The 20559-nt window shown below is 38.4% G+C and overlaps 1 protein-coding gene across 7 annotated transcripts in view; it reads right to left on the bottom strand.

Moving 5' to 3' along the window:
• The window catches only part of LMO7 (LIM domain 7), a 233585-nt gene that overhangs the window by 3225 nt on the left and 209801 nt on the right, over window positions 1-20559 (bottom strand). For all 7 annotated transcript variants that reach the window (XM_025364171.1, XM_025364175.1, XM_025364172.1 and 4 more), the window contains 11 exons: window positions 20273-20333; window positions 18542-18598; window positions 16635-16660; window positions 16248-16352; window positions 15540-15632; window positions 14760-15115; window positions 13797-13862; window positions 11187-11239; window positions 7008-7221; window positions 2918-3214; window positions 932-1040 (listed from right to left, as the gene is read on the bottom strand). In XM_025364171.1, the coding sequence (XP_025219956.1) occupies window positions 932-1040; window positions 2918-3214; window positions 7008-7221; window positions 11187-11239; window positions 13797-13862; window positions 14760-15115; window positions 15540-15632; window positions 16248-16352; window positions 16635-16660; window positions 18542-18598; window positions 20273-20333 (1437 nt within the window). The remainder of the gene's footprint in view (window positions 1-931; window positions 1041-2917; window positions 3215-7007; window positions 7222-11186; window positions 11240-13796; window positions 13863-14759; window positions 15116-15539; window positions 15633-16247; window positions 16353-16634; window positions 16661-18541; window positions 18599-20272; window positions 20334-20559) is intronic.

The following is a 20559-nucleotide window of genomic DNA, read 5'->3' as shown; positions in this document are numbered from 1 at the left end:
AATATTAAGAGCCGAGATGACCAGTCTAAATACATTCCCCCAAAATAGAAATCATTTGCTGATTGACTTAAAGAAATTTAGTTTTATCCCGCCAGAGGAATGGCAGGTAAGGCCCCCCATGAAAGAACTGGCCAGAGTGAATGAAGGCTGGGCCGTGGCACTCCACCCTGGGGTGGGTCGCTCCCAGTGTCCCTGCTGCACTAGTTTAGCAAGTGTTCCCACACAGCGCCTCACTTCAAGGCTGGATATTTCGATTCTATGTGCCCAAACCCTAATTATCTTGATTCATTCTGCTCTGCCTAGGAACAGCCCAAGCCAGCAATGTACAAGCTTAAACAAGCTGTGGTCTGTGGGCCTCCAGGATCAACAACCGGAATCTTTCTCTGGCCCAATGCAAGCTCAAGAATCAAACAGATATGTCTTTAGAGACAGAGATTACAAAACCAAACAATTAAAGCCTTAGTTCCTTCTTATGTGCAAAAACCTATCAGGTATAAACAGGCTGTGCAATTATAAAAATAGCTACAATGGTAATGGTTTTCCTTACATGTTCTTCCTACTGAAAGCTAGGCTTTCAGACCCTGTGATAATTGCATGTGTCCCTGACCTTAACAACACTAGCAGGTTATTGATATATTTCAAGTATGCCTCTGACAGCATCTTAGAGAAAGCAACTTATGTACTGTAAATTTATAGAATTCTAACAGATTAGAAATAGAAAATGCAAAAATTTTCCAGATTTAAGTTTTAAAACAAGGTTCAAGATTTGAGAACTAGGGGGAAGCAAGCAATTTGTGATTCAAATGCAGCACAGATTGACGAATACAGCACCTAGCTTGTTAGTGGCACATCTACACCCAGCGGCTCAAAGAAGCCATGCGCTCTCCAAGCAAAGCTTTACAGGCCTGCAAGCTGTTTGTCTCAGTCTCACCTTAAAACAATGCAAATGATAACAAAGACCCAGGGACTCGATGATCATGGCGGCTCCTTTGCCCAGAATGTTATTGCAGTAGGAGCATATGCGCTTCCCACTGACTGACCTAGATGCAGAACAAGAATGGAATGGAGGCTTTCACCTGGGCAGCTCAAGATTCTTCTTTAAAAGTCACACTCTGCTATTAACATTGATAATAATTTAAGAAAAGCTCTATACACATATCTGTGGGAGAATAACTTTTTACCAGCCAACGAAAGAATGCCTTGATTATACTCTAACCTTGAACCATCTCCATGGCAGCTCTGAGACCCTTGGCACCGATTCACATAAATGAGCAATTTCAGTGTAATTAGTCCATCCTGCAATTTCTGATACTATCCTCCTTTGATCACATCTGTACTCAGCCATAGCTGCCCCTCATCTCATCCACCTACATCTTCTTGCCAGTTAAACCAAAGCACACAATGTGGATCATGTCCTCCTACCCCCTCAGAACACCAAAAGGGTGGCCCCAACTTTCTTCGAGAGGCTTTGCAAGTCCTCTGTGACCTATTTTTCTCAGCCTTAGTTTTCACCCTCTTTCTTGGTCCCCCAGTTTTCTAGTTACAGAGAAATGTCAGTGCTTTCCTGACTGTGCCTCTGGCTTAGAGGATTGTCTCTGCAGGGAAGGAAACGAAAAGTACCTGACGGCTGCCATGGACAGAGGGAAGGAGGATTTCTACTCCACTTTTGTATACAGGTCTTTTCTCCTCTCCCGGTTGGTAAGGCGGCACCCGTTCTTCCACGCCTCTGCACCCCCACAGAATGAGCACAGCGCTTAAGAGGGCACCTCCTAGATCAGGACCTTCTTAGGTCACAAAAGCCCTCAGTCCATCCCTCTGCTCTCCCAGAATGGGTCTCTCAGTCAGTAAACGGGTCCCCCTCCTCTAGCTTCCTCTCATCCTATAGACTGCACCTCCCCACGGTACCCAAATTTACCCTAAATCTTCACCTCCGTTCTCTCGATTCAAACTCATTGATACACACTTTATATCCTGGTACGTGTAAAATTATTTTGGATTTATATAAAACATGTTTTCTTATGAAAGTCTCTTATCTGATAGCTTTAAAAAGTCTCAATATTAATCAATGTGTTTCTACTTTGAAGTATCCCATTTGTGACGGAAAGGAGTACATGCCAACAGCACTCTTTTGGGGTGAGGAGAGCCGCACTGCCCGATGTACTTACATGAGGCATGAAAGATCTGTGGAGAAGCTACCCAGACCTAAAAACCCAAGCAGGGCTGATACCTGAGCTTCACTCCATATGAAAAAAAAAAACAAAAAAAAAACACCCTATCATAACATATACACTTCCCACACCATATGCCCTAGCAAATTCAGCTGATGTAGCCTGAACAAAATGTGGGCAAACAGAACGCCCAAGCAATGATTTTGGCAATCAAAAACCCCAAAAGCAAGATATATCCGACTTCACATTTTTTTAATCCAGCTAGTTCGAAGTCCCCCAGATGATGGAGCATGCCCGGAAAAGCACTGTAATGCTCTTCTTTTACACTCAGTTCCTTGAGTTTGTATGACACTGTCATGAAAATAGCTATTTGACAATACTGCTTCCACTCAGAAATTTGAGAAGCATTTGTGAGCTGCTGTATGTTTTCATGATTCCACACCGAGAAGTAGTCAGGCACGTCTTACATCCAAGACACTGACCACAAGCACAGGCAAATGAGACGGTGGCAACAAGTAGACACCTTCAGTCTCCAGTGGCTTCACAAGACATCCAGAAATGCTCTTAGAGTTGCATGGAAAGGTATTAAGCAAGCTTTCATTGATTTCATACTAGAATACCAAATCTGACACCTTTGAAAGGGCTTCTTTTTCTTTTTCATTGGAAAACTTGGACAGGATTTGGGGGATATTTTAATGAAAAAATACCCAAGAGACTAAGAGAAGAAAGAGAAACGGCAAGGGCCTCACCTGTTGCGCAGCTGAGAGCCTGACTGTGAAGTTGAAGGGGAATGGCTTCTCGGGGTGGGGGACTGTGTGGTGGCCACACCTGTGGTGGAGGTCTTCACAGGGCCGGCTGAAGGCGGGGGCACGCTGGAGGAGGGGTTCCGCATGTAGGCGCGGTTTGATGTGGACACCAGCTGAGGTGGTGGGCGACTAAAGTCTTGCACGGAGGAAGAGGCATAGAATCCTGTGGGCTGATTGAGCCAAGGGGGCTGTCTCCAAGAATTGGACCGAGGGGAGTCCAGGTTATCTAAAGATTCGCCTCTGAAACACAAAAAAGACTCGTCCAAATAATGTGATATGTTCAACTAGAAATCTGTTTAATTCATCATTCCATTCATTAAAAATCCATTTTATATATTTTGTATGTGGGTATTATCTCAGTATTCTAGTTACATATACAGATGTTCCTTGATGTATGATGATGGGGTTATGTCTCAATAAACCCATCATAAGTTGAAAATATTGTAAGTCAAAAATGCTTTTATTTCACCTAAACCACCATACGTCGTAACTAAGCCTAATCCACCTCAGTCATGCTCAGAACACTTACCTTAGCCTACAGTTGGGCAAAATCAAGGAACACAAAGCCCATTTTACAATAAAGTATCAAGTATACAATTTACTGAATATCATACTGGAAGTAAACAACCGACTGGTCATATGGGTACTCAAGGTATAGTTTCTACAAACGCTTATCACTTTCACATCATTGTAAAGTCAAAAATCTTAAGTCAAACCACTGAAAGTTGAGGACCACCTGTAAAATTACCTTTAACAAGTAAAACTGATTTTCATCATCAGTGGCATCAGGTTTCATAGTCAATCAACCTTCTTTTTTAAAATCTGTTTTCTTTCCAACTTTTATTTTAGGTTTAGGGGATACACGTGCAGGTTTGTTATGTGGGTCAATTAAGTGTCATGGTGGTTTGGTGTACTGATTATTTTATCACCCAGGTAATATGCGGACTCCCAGAGAGGTGGTTTTTCAATCCTCAACCTCCCACCCTCCACTCTCAAGTTGGCCCTGGTGTCTACTGTTTCCTTCATTGTGTCCATATGTACTCAATGTTTAGCTCCCACTTTCAAGTGAGAACACCTTTGTTTATTTTTATTTACTTGGGGCTCAGGTAAAACAATAAATACCAACCACCAAAGAAAGAAATATAATAAGAAAAATATTTTTAAAATAAGAGCTAATATTCTACTAAGTCTAAGAAGATTGACACTCTTTAAATCTTCAACAGTTTAGACAGCAAATATAAAGTCTTTTAAAAATTCAAAGAAATACATTATTTAAGAGCTTAAATATGACAAGCATTAGGTTAGATACTTTCACAAAAATATTAACATTATTGAATCTTCACGACACTAAGATTTTTTTTAATCTCATAGAAGTGAGCTTGTCATAGGAAGAGCCAGTTGGTGGTGGAACTGGCTTTCAAACCCAAGTTCTCTAAAACAACCCAGATCATGCCTCCTGTGAAGATCTCATTTATGTAGCACCTGAACCCCTAAATTTAGCAGCTGTTTAATGTCCACATTATAAAAGCATTTATCATCACTTCCCTTAAAGTACATATGCTTTTAAAGATTTAGCTCCCAAATGGATTTAAATACAACTTTTGCAAAATCTCTCTTAAAATTTGTGTACTAACATTAGTACTACCTACAAAAATGAACTCAAAATTATAAGAATTCGTCTACCTGGTCAAATTTAATTTTATTGCTTTCAAAACTTTTTCTTATCCCAAGCTTGAAATTTTTCTTTTAAATTTTAACATTATAAAAATGATACATTATCATAAGGAGAAAGACTGAAGCTGCAGAGAAACACATCTGAGGGAGAAGAAAAGTCCTTCCTCTCCTGACTCACCTGCCCTAACCCGCAGAGGTAACCACCATTAAATGTGTGTTGTTCCAGACCTTTTCTCACATATGCAAGCACATATTTATATACACATATAAATTTACATATGTAAGTATAGATGTGTCTATATACATATGTAATGTGTTTGTGTTTAACAGTCTTAAACAAATGGATTATTCCACAACAGTTTTCAGTAACTTCATTTCCATTTATTATGTATTATCTTAGAACTATCGTCATTCTGCTCATATGATAGACTGTACTTCAGTGGCCTCCAGTGAACCATACCTTTTGGTATCCACGCCCTTGTGTAGTCTCCTCCCACTGACTCTGGGGTTAGTTACATGACTAATTTGGCCAATGGGGCATCAGCAAACATGATGCACATGGCAGCTTGATAAGCACTTGCTTATTAAGGCATTGCCTTGGTGCGAGCTTTTCCTCTTTGAATCCAGGTCCCATGCCATGGGATAGCCCAAAAAACTGTGTGGAGAGGCCTACATGCAGAACACAGGCCCCTCAACTAGTAGCTCTGGCCAAGCTCTCAAGGAAGCCTCTACAGCTACAGGGACAGCAAATTACAGCCTACTGCCAAGATAGACACAGTTCACGAGCTGAGACTATTTTTCACATTTTCGAAGAGTCTTTAAAAAAAAAAAAAAAGAATATGCGACAGAAATCTATGTGACCTGCAAACCCTAAATTATTTACTATCTGGTCCTTATACATAAAGACTTACCAGTCCCTGCTGTAAATGACTACAGCTGCTCAAGTGTCCCAGCCAATATCATGCAAATAACTGCCCAGTCAATCGTCAGGACTGTGAGAGATTATGAGTTATTGTCTTAGTTCACTAAATTTGGAGGTGGCATATTATGTAGCAACACTTTTCTTTCATTCTTCAATAGTCATGCAGTGTTCCATCTTATCAGTATGCCACTGTTTATCGAATAACTACTGAATATCTCCTTACTAGCAGACACTGGTTTTCTTTTGCCATTAATGAATAATGTGTAAGTGTACATTCTTGAATATATCTTCGCATATTTATCCAAATATATCCAGAAGATAGAGTGCTAGAAACTACATTGCTCAGAGGGTCAGATATATAAACTTTTGCTTAATACATACTGAAAACCTGTCCAACCAAGTGGAAAGAAGAATTCCTATTTCCATATACAATTGTCAATACTAAATTTAATCAATTTTAACTCTTTACAAATCCAGTGAACAAAAGAGATACATTATTGTTTTAGGACTACTGTTGATCTTTTACGTTTATTGGCTTTGTGTTTCTTTTTCCCATGACCTGTCTTGTTCATATCCCTTTGTCTATTTATTTTATTTATTTGTTTGTTTTTTTGAGACAGAGTCTCTTGCTCCGTCATCCAGGCTGGAGTACAGTGGCGTGATCTCACGGGTTCCAGTGATTCTCCTGCCTCAGCCTCCCAGGTAGCTGGGATTACAGGCACACATCCATTTTTTATAGAGTTGGTAGGGATAATTTTCTGATTTTTACAAAGTTATTAATGTACTGACATAATTAGCTCTTTGTCTGTGATACGTTACAAATAAATTCCCCAGTCTGTTTGTCAGCTAAGAAAATACTGAATCAGAGCAGCTGCATTCATTTACCCAGGATACATCTTTTAAAATGTTCCTGCACTCATTTCCAATTAATATCTATATCTTTATCTCCTTAAAGTTATAAAAATTAGGTTTATCATTTTGTGAAGCCAATTATCATGATTCCAATCTAATCATCATCTCATTAGAAATATAAAAATATGAAACTTCTGTTTGTTGAAGTTCAGCAGCCAAGAAAGTTCTAAGAGCAGTGTGCGTTATTTAAGCATCTGAACCTCCCTTCAGAACGCCCCGTCCAGATTTCCATCCTACTAACCATGTGATTCTGTCAGTGTCTTTCCTGCTTGAGCCATAGTTTCCTCATATTAAAAAAAAAAAAAAAAAGAAAACACTGGAATTATTATCCCTACCTCAATATGTTTTCCTCAGATTAGATGAGGTCATGTAAACCGAGCAACTGGCTGTCTAACACACAATAGTGCCCCAGAGCATTCGCTCTACGTTCCTTTCATCTCTTCTGCCCAAAGCACCAGCATGTCTACAAATTAAATATCTGCCTCACAGTAAAGACAAGAAAACAACTCCTAAGATGTCTCGCACCTTCTCATGATCCCAGGAAGACTAACAGGCTCTTTGTTGACACTGGCACTGCGCTGTCGGATCCAGCTGTTGTCATTGTGAAGGGGTGTTCTCTTCCTCATTTCCTGAAGGATTTGCTGCCTCTCCAACTCTGCTCCTGATGGTACTTGCTCTTTCTTGGAACTCCTCTGTGAAGAGGTCGTGTTCCCAATTCGGTCTAAATATTTATTGCTTCCTAAATTAAAACAAGTCAAAGGCTTTGGGATTAGCACATTTTAAAAGTGACAGTGATGATTGACATCACTAATGATCAGGGGAATGCAAATCAAAACCATAATATGATACCACCTCACTCCTGCAAGAATGGCCATAATCAACAACTCAAAAAATAATAGACAATGGTGTGAATGCAGTGAAAAGGGAGCACTCCTAAACTGCTGGTAGGAATGTAAACTAGTACAACCACTATGGAAAATAGTGTGTAGCTTCCTTAAAGAACTATAAGTAGATCTACCATTTGATCCAGCAATCCCACTACTGGGTATCCACCCAGGAGGAAAAGATGTCATTATACGAAAAAGACACTTGCTCACCCATGTTTATAGCAGCACAATTCGCAACGCAAAAATGTGGAACCAACCCAAATGCCCATCAATCAATGACTGGATAAAGAGAATGTTATATATATATAATAATGTGTGTGTGTATATATATATATACACACACACACATATATACACATATATATGGCATATACACGCACACACATATATATGAGACACGGAATACTACTCAGCCATAAAAAGGAATGAATTAATGGCATTTGCAGCAAGCTGGATGAGATTGGAGACAATTATTCTAAGTGAAGTAACTCAGGAATGGAAAACCAAACGTCGTATGTTCTCACTTCTAAGTGGGAGCTAGGCTATGGGGATGCAAAAGCATAAAAATGACACAATGGGCCAGATGTGGTGGCTCACGCCTGAAATCCCAGCACTTTGGGAGGCCGAGGCAGGTGGATCACAAGGTCGGGAGATCGAGACCATCCTGGCTAACACGGTGAAACCCCGTCTCTATTAAAAATACAGAAAATTAGCCAGGCATGGTGGCAGGCGCCTGTAGTCCCAGCTACTCGGGAGGCTGAGGCAGGAGAATGGTGTGAACCCGGGAGGCAGAACTTGCAGTGAGCCGAGTTCGCACCACTGCACTCCACCCTGAGCGACAAAGCGAGACTCTGTCTCAAAAAAAAAATAAATAAAAAATAAAAATAACACAGTGGATTTTGTGGACTCAGTGGGAAAGGGTTGGAAGGGGGTGAGGGATAAAAGACTACAAATTCAGCTCAGTGTATACTTCTCGAGAGATGGGTGTACCAAAATCTCACAAATCACCACTAAAGAACTTACTCATGTAACCAAATACCACCTGTTCCCCCAAAAACCTATGGAAATAAAAAATTTTTTAAATAAAAAATACAAATACAAAATGAGAGAGAGAGAGAGATGGAGTTGATGTAACAAAAAAAAAAAGTGTATTTGAAATTGCAGCCTCGATAAATAAATAAATAAATAAATAAATAAATAAATAAATAAATAATTTTAAAGTGACGGGATAAACCGCCATGGCAGCGCAGCTTAAAATGTGACTTTGTGCACGTGTGCTAACATTGTCAATTCTCAATGAGGGTACTTCATGAGAACATAAAGTAACTGCCTCCTATTCCAGAAAGTCCAGTTCCACAGTCAGAGCCACACCAGAGAACGCACTTGGGAAAACGAAAAAGGCTGTCCAAAAAGGCAACAATCAGTACTGGTTTCAGTATTACTCAGTTACGAAGTGCTCATCTAGAAATAGTTTTTCTTCCACTCATCCGTTCCTAAATTAAATCAATCAAGAACATGCTCAAACGTTTGCTGTAACAACTCTAAAAGGAAATGGAGTTTTCTTCTCTCAAAAAATGTATACTCCCCTGGGGAGAGAGGACATAAATGCACATATCTCTGGCTAACATGACCCGAGTGTGCACGGTATAAGTTACAACCAAAATTGTAAGAATATGAGCACATTCAATCATCGAAATGGCTTTTGTGAACAGGAAAAATACTCAAGCAATTCAAATAATCATCTATAAATGTTATTAGACTTGCTTCTACTCTAAGAAACTGACAGAACTATAATTCGAATGTTGAATTTATTCGTGACAAGTAAGTCAGGTTTTATCCTAAGGACTTTGTCTCTTGGATTTGGCGATTAGTTTCTGATTGGGGTAAAACACCCACAACTTTGACATATCATTCCTGCCTTAATCTGGATTCGGAAATCTCATCTAAGGATTTATTTTCTTTCTTTCTCCACATTTATTGCTACTGCCATTCTTTCAAAATGTATTGTTTGTCTATGCCTTGGTTCATCTTCCAGTAAGCAATGAGCAAGACCAAAGGTTTCTCATACAACTATATTTACATTTGTGTACATACAAAGCTTATCAATTGGGTCAGACTTTAAATATATGTTGCTTTTTTTTTTTTTTTTTTTTTTCTTTTTTGACAGAGTCTGCTCTGTCGCCCAGGCTGGAGTGCAGTGGCATGATCTCGGCTCACTGCAACCTCCGCCTCCCGGGTTCAAGCGATTCTCCTGCCTCAGCCTCCTGAGTAGTTAGGACTACAGGCATGTGCCACCACGCATGGCTAATTTTTGCATTTTTAGTAGAGTCAGGGTTTCACCATGTTGGTCAGGCTGGCTGGGATTACAGACGTGAGCCACTGTGCCTGGCCTCTTTTTAAAGTGTTGTTTTGGTATAAGCAAGTTTTTAAATCAAATATTTAATAACTTCCACTGCCTGCTATCCCAGAGCTTGCAATGAGTTAATGAAGGGGGGAAAACACACATACAAAATAATCCGATTAATGACACAAGCCACAAATATTAACAAGATTATTCTGGAGATTCAGTTTTGGTTACTGAAAGGTCTTGTGTTTACGTTCAGGAGACAGAATATAATCACTGCAGGTTAAAAATATTTCATGGAATACCGAAGTACTTAAACTATAATTTTAATGGTGGCTAAAGGCAAGTTCAGGGAGAATAAATGGAAAATACAAATAGGGAAAGGTAAGACCCGAGGAACCAGATCAGAAAGTATGTGACAAATTGGGAACTGAGAAAGATGATAATGTGGTTATAGTTAAAGACCCCTTAAGGGAAAAATAGCAAAATTGGCTGGAAAGTTAAACTAGAACCAGATAACGAAGGTCCTAGCTGCTCAAAGAAAGGGATAATCATAGAACTGTGAATTCCAATAAAAACTGTAAGTTCTATAAGCTTTAACCAGAGGTCACAAACTAGCTGCCACCAGGCTATTTGGCCTGTAGATAGGTTGTTTTGCTCATAGAGTATTTTAGTTTTTTAAAAAGATCTCTTGTCAGCACATAAAAGATAACACATGAAAACAATTTTTTTTTTTTCACTTTTCTGTTACAACAGGAAGAGTAGGCAATCAGAGGCTTGCCTTCTCCAGCATGGCAATGATGGGCTGGAGCTGGGCAGTGGCTATCCACCTTGATGGGCATGTTGACTTCAGCCCCACCTGGACCTTCATTCATTCATGTAGATGACCAGCCACCTGCTTACACAAATCCTGATATGCAAACCCTGCTTAAAATGGTAATTACCACTTAGGGTTTTTTTTCATAGTGACATAATTTCTGCTATATGCATTCTTCAGAAACATATTTTATAATACCAACAATGTCAAGTCCAAATTGTTTTTGTATAATTAGTGAAATCATAATTTTTGATTTTTTGACATTTTGGCATTTACATGCATAAATCAAATTAGTATGCAATTTTTAAGTCCTCCAGTATTTCGTAGAAATCTTTTCTGTACTGTTTCTTTAGCTGCAAAATAAAATCCACTATACATAGCTGCATCAGCATCGCTTTGCAAAATTCCCACATATTTCATTAGCAATTTAAAAACCATTTCAATCTCCCAGTATTTTTTCACTGTAATATAAAGCCAAAAATAAACACAAGATAGTTGTTTTGCTGTTTTTATATACAGAGGTTAAAATACTAAGTATTTTAATTAAATAGTCTTAATGAATCTGAAATATCTGGACCTTAAAAATACTTCTCCTAACATGATAGCACAAATAAGCAACTGTGAAGAAGGAGTTTGGGGGGAAAAATCGCATTTACCATTTTTATTTGTGGAGTAATCATCCAGTTCAGTAGTAGATCTGGATTTATTCCTAAAACACAGAACACAATATATTAAATATGTCTCATTAATAACCTCTTTTATATTTATGAAGTAAAAACACCAAAGATATTGCTTTTTAAAGCAGTTGATTTATTTTGTATGTCTGCTGAGAGCAATTACTTTTAAACCAAGAAATTTTTCATCTTTCACAAACTCACAGAAAACCTTGACATCCCTAAAAAAGAGAAGAGTGAAATGCTGGAAATAGATACAAACACGTGACAGTACTTCTCCAGTTTGTATGATGATGAAGACTATAATTTATTGATCAATTGTTGTCAACGTTCGCCCTGGTCCAGATCTCAATCTTACCAGGCTTACAAAGCATCTGCCATCAGATCACCTACAGTCAGTCCGTCCCACCTCCTCCACACTGCCCAGGGTTATAATGTCAACTTCTTGGGCATTAGGGTGCCACTGACTACTGTGGAACATTAATTTACCAAATGCCATCTTAGTGTTCCAAAGAGGTACTAAAGCATACAGCACAGTCAACTTCTGGAAACGCCTTAACTTTGTACCAATAAAACTTAGGTGTATAAATCAACACATGCTAATCTCATTCCCATTCTGCTAGACACACTGAACTTTGAAAATAATAGTGGTAGCTGGGCATGGTGGCTCGCTCCTGTAATCCCAGCACTTTGGGAGGCCGAGACAGGCGAATCACTTGAGGTTAGGAGTTTGAAGCCAGCCTGGCCAACATGGTGAAACCTCATCTCTACAAAAATACAAAAACTAGCAGGACGTGGTGGCGTGCACCTGTAGTCTCAGTTACTTGGGAGGCTGAAGTGGGAGAATCACTTGAACCCAGGAGACGGAGGTTGCATTGAGCTGAGATTGCGTCACTGCACTCCAGCCTGTGTGACAACGTGAGACTCAGTCTCAAAAAAAAAAAAAGAAACGAAAAAGAGAGTAGCAGTAATAACAATGTATAATATACATTATAAAATAAGATGTATTATTACACTTATGTACATATATGTACATATTACATAGGTATAAATCCAATAATCTATAATACATAATGTATCATAAGTGGTAGACAGCTGTACTTGTGAATAATTTCACTTGTATCCACATAGAAGAAAACATTTACTACCGGATGTCTAGCCACACTCCTCGATGCCTCTAGGGCATGCTTTATCTGGACTGCCTGCAGGTATTCATATTTTTCCAGCTTCCTTAAGTTTCCTTTCTCTGCATTTTAGTTATTTTCCCCAAGGTCATGAGCTATATAAATAAAGCTTTTGTAAATATGTAAGTAAATCTATAACTTTTAAAAGGAGATAAACACTTTAATGATTTACAGTTACCCAGAGAGATTATAAATAAGGTCATCTATCACCAGATTTTCCTTTAGCTTATTGTCAGCCCATTACTACCTGCTTGTCCCTTTCCTTTTCCCCTTCTATTCTGAGCCCTGTTCAGTTATCCTGGCTGCTTGTAGATACAAGTCTTTCCTTATATCTAATAAATAAGACAAAAGGAGACATTTCAGCTCTGAAAACACAAGGTAATGGCCCTCCCCTTGATATTGGTTTGACAGACTGTTTAGAAGCCCTCAGTGATTTCAAAACTGCAAAACATTTTAAAAATTACTTTAAAACATTAAAACAATATTTTAGGAAATTTTAAGATACATATAACTTTCCAGATATCTTGAATTTTATCTTCATTCCCCAAAACTGACCAGTAGTTCTAACCAAACTGCCTAAGAGAAAGGTCACTATTCCCATTTCAGATGTCCCTTTTGGGAGTAATGTTAAGCCATTATTCATAACCTTTTTAAAATGAAGATTACGTTGGATTACAGAAAATGGACACAGTTCTTTCCCAGCCATGCCCATTCCCCTTGCAATGTGATTCCTGCCATAAAGAAGCAGTGTTCTTCTCTTCTCCATGATCTGTGACTGTATGGAGTAATGTTAAGCCATTATTCACAACCTTTATAAAATGAAGATTACGCTGGATTACAGAAAATTGACATAGTTCTTTCCCAGCCATGTCCATTCCCCTTGCAATGTGATTCCTGCCATAAAGAGGCAGTGTTCTTCTCTCCTCTATGAGCTGTGACTGTGACTTTAGACAACTTAAACCTCAAGATGCCTTGCAGATTTCCTCTTTTTAATTCCCTTTCCCCGCCTCACCACCACGTACACATAAGACATCCCTGGCTGGGTGGACGTTGAAAGATATATGACCCAGTTGTTCTCACTGCCCCAGCTGACCCCAGCCAAACCCCAAAAGCAGAGCTACCTAGTTAATAGGTAGCAGATATATGAGCGAGCCCAGTCAACTAAAAGGCTGCCCAACTGAGATCAGCCTAAAATGCTGACCCATAAAATCATAAGCTAATTCATTAAGTTCACGAGTAGTTGTTACACAGCAAAAGTTAACTGATACAAAGATCAACCAGCAATTCCTCTTTATATCCCACAAATGACAAAGGGCTAAAGTAGTTCTACAAATCATCGATGCAAGCCCTGGAATATTATATGAAGCCAATGATCATCAATTAAATTACAATAACATGCTCTACATACCTGTCATTAGGAAGAAAACCTGAAGATGCTTCTTCTCTCTTTGGTATATCATAGGAATCAATAGGCCTAAAAGATAGAAAACGATTTTGTAGTCAAAATATTAGACTTTAAGCCCTTCCCTGAGTTTAAGAAAAGGGTATCAAAATAATGTCATTCTAGCCTCTTTATGCAAATGGTCTTTGGGTTAAAAACTAAACATACAAAGGTATTTCAATGAATAACCACAGAAAATAGATCCCCTATTGCCAACAGACATTTGCAAGCCATTCATTCACTCATTCATTCTACAAATACATATTAAGTGCCCACCATATTCCAGTACCACTCCAAGAATGGGCTACAGAAGTACACAAAACAAACTTACTGACTTTATAGCACTTACATCTTACTGCAGCAGGCAGGCCAACAGATAAACAAATAAATGCATAATATAAAATAAGTTAAGAGTACACAGAGAAGGACTGAGAAGGGGCCTGTATTTTAAATCGAGTATTCTAGAAAGTCCAAGGAGGTGATGTGTGAGCAGAGACTAGAAGAAAATGAGAACACAAGACACACAAACATTCAATGACTTCTCCAAGCAGACGGACTAGAAAATACACAAGTCCTTGGGTATTTTCAAGGAAGAAACAGGAGGCCAGTGTGGCTGGAATAGAGTGGGTAAGGGGAAGAGTGGAGGTACTACAAGGTAATGTAGCTCATGGCAGCCTTCTAGGCCTTGGCAAGGATGCTGGATGGGGTTCTGATGTGACAGGAATTGACTTGGAGGGTTCTGGGTGGGGAAGCAAGATGACATGGCAGGGTTTATGATTTAAAGGTTCTTTGGTGGCTTGTATTCACTTGTGTGGAGAATGGGTGGTAGGAAACAGGAAGAGCAAAGGGGGTGCCTTTGAAGTGGGGAATGGATACAGCTGAGCCAAGCTACTCTAACAGCCTCTGTGCCCTCTGGCTGTGGGGACAAACCTCCTGTACTGGTATATTCTGACTGACGTTTCCCGCTCTATCTCTGCCTGGTGCTTCTGCTCCTCCGCAGGGCGCTTCTGCTCCTCAGTCTCAGCCTGAAGCCGCTTCTGCTCTTGCTCTTCCTGAAGCTCTTGCTCCCGTTTCCTCTCTCTCTCAATAACAAGCTGATCCTGCGGCTTCTTTCCTTGGTCTTCATGAACAACTTCCTCTTGTGGCTGTCTCCTGTCCTCTTCTCCTGCTCGGGTTCCTTCCCTGTCTGAAGACTTGGACCCTTCACTCCAGGTAGCTTCCCAGGTGGCAAGAGAGGGCTCCCGTGTGGTCACAGACATGCTGTTTGAGCTTAGGACCATCAGTTCCTAGGTGACCAGTGAAAAAAGAAATCCATCTAAATCTGTTTATTTCTGTAATTTCATATAGACACATATATATTCAGTTTTAGATGCTACGAACTATAGTTGGCCCAGGACTCCACTCAAAAAAACATGTTAAGAGTTCTACCACTAAAAAAGCTACACGAGTGACTGAGATGTAACTTAGAAGAGGAAGATGCACTGAAGTTCTATTAACATAATTTGTTAATGATGTACTACAAAAACTAGGAGAAAGGCTGAAACATCCAAGCAAAATTCTAACAAATCAGAGCTCATTGTATTTTTCAAAGAGCTACATAGGTGAACATATGGTCAAAGGTGGAGAAAAATGAAGTGTCTCCTGCTTCTCAGCTAATCTCACCAACAAGGTAAAGAGAAGAAAAACTATACAGGCATGTTCTAACACTACCTCATCCAAGTACTTGGAATTCTCTCTCTCTGCCTCCTGTTTGGCCCTTTGCCACTCTTCTCTCAGTTTCTCCTGCTCACGTTGATATTTTTCCTATAAGAAAATATGACACACATTAATACAATAGATTAACTCTTCACATTAGGAATCTTCTTTATTAACACTTCTATGATCTCTAAACCTTCAACCTCAAACCTTTAAAGACCATGATTTTATTTTCACAAGCCAATCAGATTTTAGTCCCTATAGTAGAAAAGAGCATATATTGAATTAAAAATGTGGATGCTGGGGTAAAAATGTAGACACTGAGAATTAAACCCCCATCCACCCTTTACCATGGCTGTAATTCATTAAAGACTCTAGCAAACTGTAAGGGGGTGCTGAATTACTCTGCAATGGACCTAGCAACAGTTTATGGGAACCAAGTCATCACAAAGTCCTTGCACTTCACACCTGCTAAGTGAGTGCCCTTCATACTCTACAAAAACACACAAGGGGGTTAATAAGTAATGATTTTTAAAAGATGACTCTGGAAATCTTCAAAATGGAAAAGTAATTGTTTTATGGAAAATGTACTACAGACAAAAATATTTGTTGTTGTGAAACTGTTGAGTTTAAAATTAGTTTCTCAATACTGGTTGACCCAGACTGGAGAAAAAGCCGTGAAATCCAACCTAGTTCCTACCCATCCACGTGAGCCAGAGCTACCTGCAGTAGGCGGTCCTGCTCCTTCTGCCACCTCTCCTGCCGCTTCCGCTCCTCCTCTTGATCCCACACCCAGCGACTCGGGGCACTGATGGTTGGAACTGGAAGCTAACCAGTTATCAGAGAAGAGATGCAAATAGAGAACATAACTTCATTAAGTCATCTACTGAACCACTTTTGCACACATAAATTATTCATATCACAGTTTGCTTAAACTGTACCAAGGGAGAGCTGGCTTGGCTCTGAATTTTAAAATAAGTTTTTCAACTTGGAAGGATAACTCTCTGATAAATTCTTATGCAACTTAAAATCATGGTAAGCACGCTACTGTGTACTAATTCAGTCCCACCAAGTTCGCCTTATTCAAAATGACAAATGAATGCTACTTACATCAGGAACCACCGAATCAGAGCTTCCTGTGTTGCAGCACATGGGCAAGGAAGAAAAATATACAATGTAAGTCTTCATTTCTATGAAATAATTCCTTTCAGAAACTTCTATCATTAGCTGTCTCTATGCCAGTATACTAAGTGACAATGTTTTTTTAAACAATAGTCAGTAAATCCTTTTTTCTCCAGGTGTAACAGTTCCATCTGTTACTCATGTTTCAAATTCAAAGTCAATAAAAGGAAGATATAGATGCCAAAATAAACCCTAGCTGTAGGTATTAGAGTAGGATCAATGGATAGTTCTGAAGAAACCTCAGAGTTCTTTTACTAATAAATTGGACAGCATCTCATAGTTTTGCCTAACAGGCCAAAAAAAAAAAAAAGGAATTTCAAATGTTACATCTACCAAATCCCAATTTTTTACTTGCCACTACTCAATTACAACATGACAGCTGCAAGTCACATTTTTCAAGTCTTCTTACTAATGAGCCACTTTCATAAGCAAGTCACCGCAACAAACATGTTCAAGAAACATTTCCTTTTTCTACTCCTATTATTTGAAACACACGTATTCAAACTTCATATGTAAACTTATGGGTACAGTCTTATTATTTTTATTCTTAGGGGACCTACATAAGTATACCTTTACTAGAACAATGATTATTTAAAAAGTAAAACTTCAGAAAATACACTCTTATACAGTACTTTTAAACGTTCTTAAAACCTCAGCTGTCAAATTATTCACATACAATTTTTTACAGAAAATTGCTTTGAAACCTAGAAAAATATTCTTCCCTACAATAGCCTGTTGAAGAAAAATGGGAGAAAATTAGAACAGAGAAGGAAAAGGAATTGCTTTATTTTAGCCAGTTTTAGGAAGGAGTATCATACTGTTTCAATTAAATAGCCATAGAAAAAAATTGGAATTTTATTTTAAAATATAAATCAAAAACACTAAGGATACTGACACAAATAGACTTGCATAGTTGGTAAGGTATTTCTGTTTATGGTCAAAAACAGACCTTCATCCAAAGGAAGGACATTAGGTGATTAACACAAAATACACAAACCCAGTAAGCACTGTGTTATAAGGCACATTTGTAAACATGTTAATAATCTTAAAAGTAAGAAACAGTAACATTTTAGATGGCAACAGCACAATATCCTTTGACCACTGCATCTCAAATGTTGACTATTACTTTTAAGTTCTTAGTAGCAAAACAGAGCTTGAACAGCATTCATGTGACAGAGCATTAGGCAAACGTGGCACAGGAGCAAATGTCACATGCACAGCACATTGTGAGGCCCTGCCCAAGTACACCAACACGGAGAATCTCAAAATGCACGTTTTCAGATGCAACCAAAATGTATTTACTTTGAATTTACTTCAAAGTCAACAGAGCAGTCAAATCAACACTCCAAAGCCACCATACCATAGCAAAAATAACTCTTCTTTATTAAGAGTGTTTTCCACAACCAAAAACAAGTCAGAGTTTTTAAAAACTTGGCCAATTGCATGTTGGTGTAATCTAATATTATACAATTTGTAGGAAGCAGTAAGGCTTAAATGAAATTCCTCATTTCTTACTGTTATCCAGTGGAAACAAGTGTGTGTTTAAGAGCATCTACCCCTCTTTTTTTTTTTTTTTACAAAGTTAAAAAAAAAAAAGTAAAACCTTTATAGAGGTATACAAAGGACACACAGAGACCCATTACCACAGAGGTAGACCCATGAACTGTAAGAAAAGCCTGATGACCCTAGGGAAAGAATGGAAATGGGTTATGTTGCTTGGTCATAATGACAGACAAATTGAAGAGGCTCAGTGCCCAGCACCACAGACCGTGAGGAAGAGTGGAGAGGGAGAACAATTCCATGAAAGTGCATGAATTGTTAGCTTTGTGGTTTACCTTGTTCAAAAAATTGTGATCGCCTTTTTAAGTTTTTCAAAGAAATGGATTCAGATGCTAGTTGAAAAAAAAATAAACACTATGTCATTCATTTTTATTTCTCACCACTGGTAAATCAAACGATACTTGATATAGCTTTCCAATCTGTGCAATATTATTTTAAAAGATCACAAAACTGATAGCCGTAGAAAATACAGATTATCTCAAGGCACAGGGACACACAATTTTAGTAGCCTACACTACATTCAAATTAGTAGAAGGAACAAATATTTTTATTAATAAACTTTAGCATATAGCATCAGAGTTTCACAGCTATGAAAAGCCAAGTATCATCTTCCATGCTAGATCACGCTGTTTTAGGGAAAAGGAAATTAATATTTTTTTGCTTTGGTTAAACAATCCATAATCTTGTCTACTACATGGAAAACTGTCTATAACAAACAGTTTTCACAATACTTATGAGTAAGAAGTTAAAAGTAATGGGGAAGAAAACAACAAAAAAAATGATACCCAAAGAAAGATCAAAGAAAACCAAACACTAAAGTTACAACCATCTTCTAACTAGAATTTTTTGACCTAGTTTTCAAGATCTGGTAGCTACTAATATTAAGTAAAGCAAATAGAGTTCTACCAAGAAAACAAAAGGAAAACATTCTGACTTCTCCCACAGATCTGTCACAAGACTATGGCATAAAATCTACATATGATTATTACTTGATACTAGTTAGTGCTCACTTATCTAAACAAAACCTTCCAATGACAGGGCCCATGTATAGTTCCCTAGTCATAGAAGAGCTAGATGTCTGATCAGCTATCTCACCTGATTCACTGCAGAATAGGACCTGGTGCTTTACATGTAACATCATGGAGAAAAATAAGCAAAGTTTGCTTTAAAAACTCTTTTGATAAAGAATGCAACTGAAAACAAAATATAGTCACTTCTATCTATCAGAAATGAAATACAAAGTTAAATAATTGATAAGGAAAGGGAAACTTATATATTTAGGTTGGCTTTAAGATAATGTATTATAAACAGTCAAATGTAGAGTTAAAGCCACCAAAGCACTGTGAAAACCCAGTCCCATTCTTGGCAGTCTAGGTTCACGGTAGAAGAAGTCTCATCTTCTTTGGGTTTCTTCCCCTGCCTACATGACCGGATCTATTCTTATTTTTCTGTGCCCAAGGAATAGCACACGATGTATGGTAGCTAAATTATTTCTGGATGGGCTGAAGAAGAAACATGGAGATAACTCCAAAATTTCTCTAGATATTTTGCCTTCTTTTTCATTACAAATGGATACATCTGCTAATGACTTTATTGCCACTGGCATTTCCCTCTTACAGCTAACTGCCTCCAAGGTTGTCCCTTTCACAACAAGAAGAAAGGAAACTTCATTCATAGTTCCAAGCTTAACTAAGACTCCCTTTGCCAGCATACCATAGCAAGAAAGCTGACTCGGGAAGAACCAGTCTTTCTTATTTGACTTAGGCATGCAGGCACTCAGAGTTCCGGAACACGCTGCCAAAGTTTTGTTTGCAGTGCCTGAACAATTCAGCACGGGAACTGAATGCCCTTCCACCTGGCTGCAATTGGATCTGCGTGCTAACCTTTTAGTTTCAACTTGCAGTAGACCAGTTTTTCTTTCACTCACAGATACTAATTTTTATAGCAGCAGAACTTGAGTGCTATGTCTTTTCCTGTATAATGTGAGTTATAATGGTGATATTTACCTTTTGATTCAAAAGCATTGCTTTCATCATGAATTCCATTGATTTCTTTGGATTCAATATTCTGGAAAGGGTAAAAATGCTAGTTAATATTCTCTCCAGTTGGACTTTGGACTTAAATAATGCATTTCACATTACTGAAATATATATTTTAACAAGATGAGTTTCTCGGGATATTGATGCATTCCTTACAGCCTTTTACATGTGGTAGAAACTTAAGTTTTTTCATTATATTTCAATATTTGTGGCAGAATTAATGACCAGCTGCAGGCATGGATGATTTTAAGTTT

Source organism: Theropithecus gelada, chromosome 17 (genome assembly GCF_003255815.1).
Source record: "Theropithecus gelada isolate Dixy chromosome 17, Tgel_1.0, whole genome shotgun sequence".
In the NCBI taxonomy this organism is placed as follows: Eukaryota; Metazoa; Chordata; class Mammalia; order Primates; family Cercopithecidae; genus Theropithecus; species Theropithecus gelada.
The sequence above is the reverse complement of the archived record's forward strand: the minus strand, read 5'-3'. Positions and strand labels throughout refer to the sequence as shown.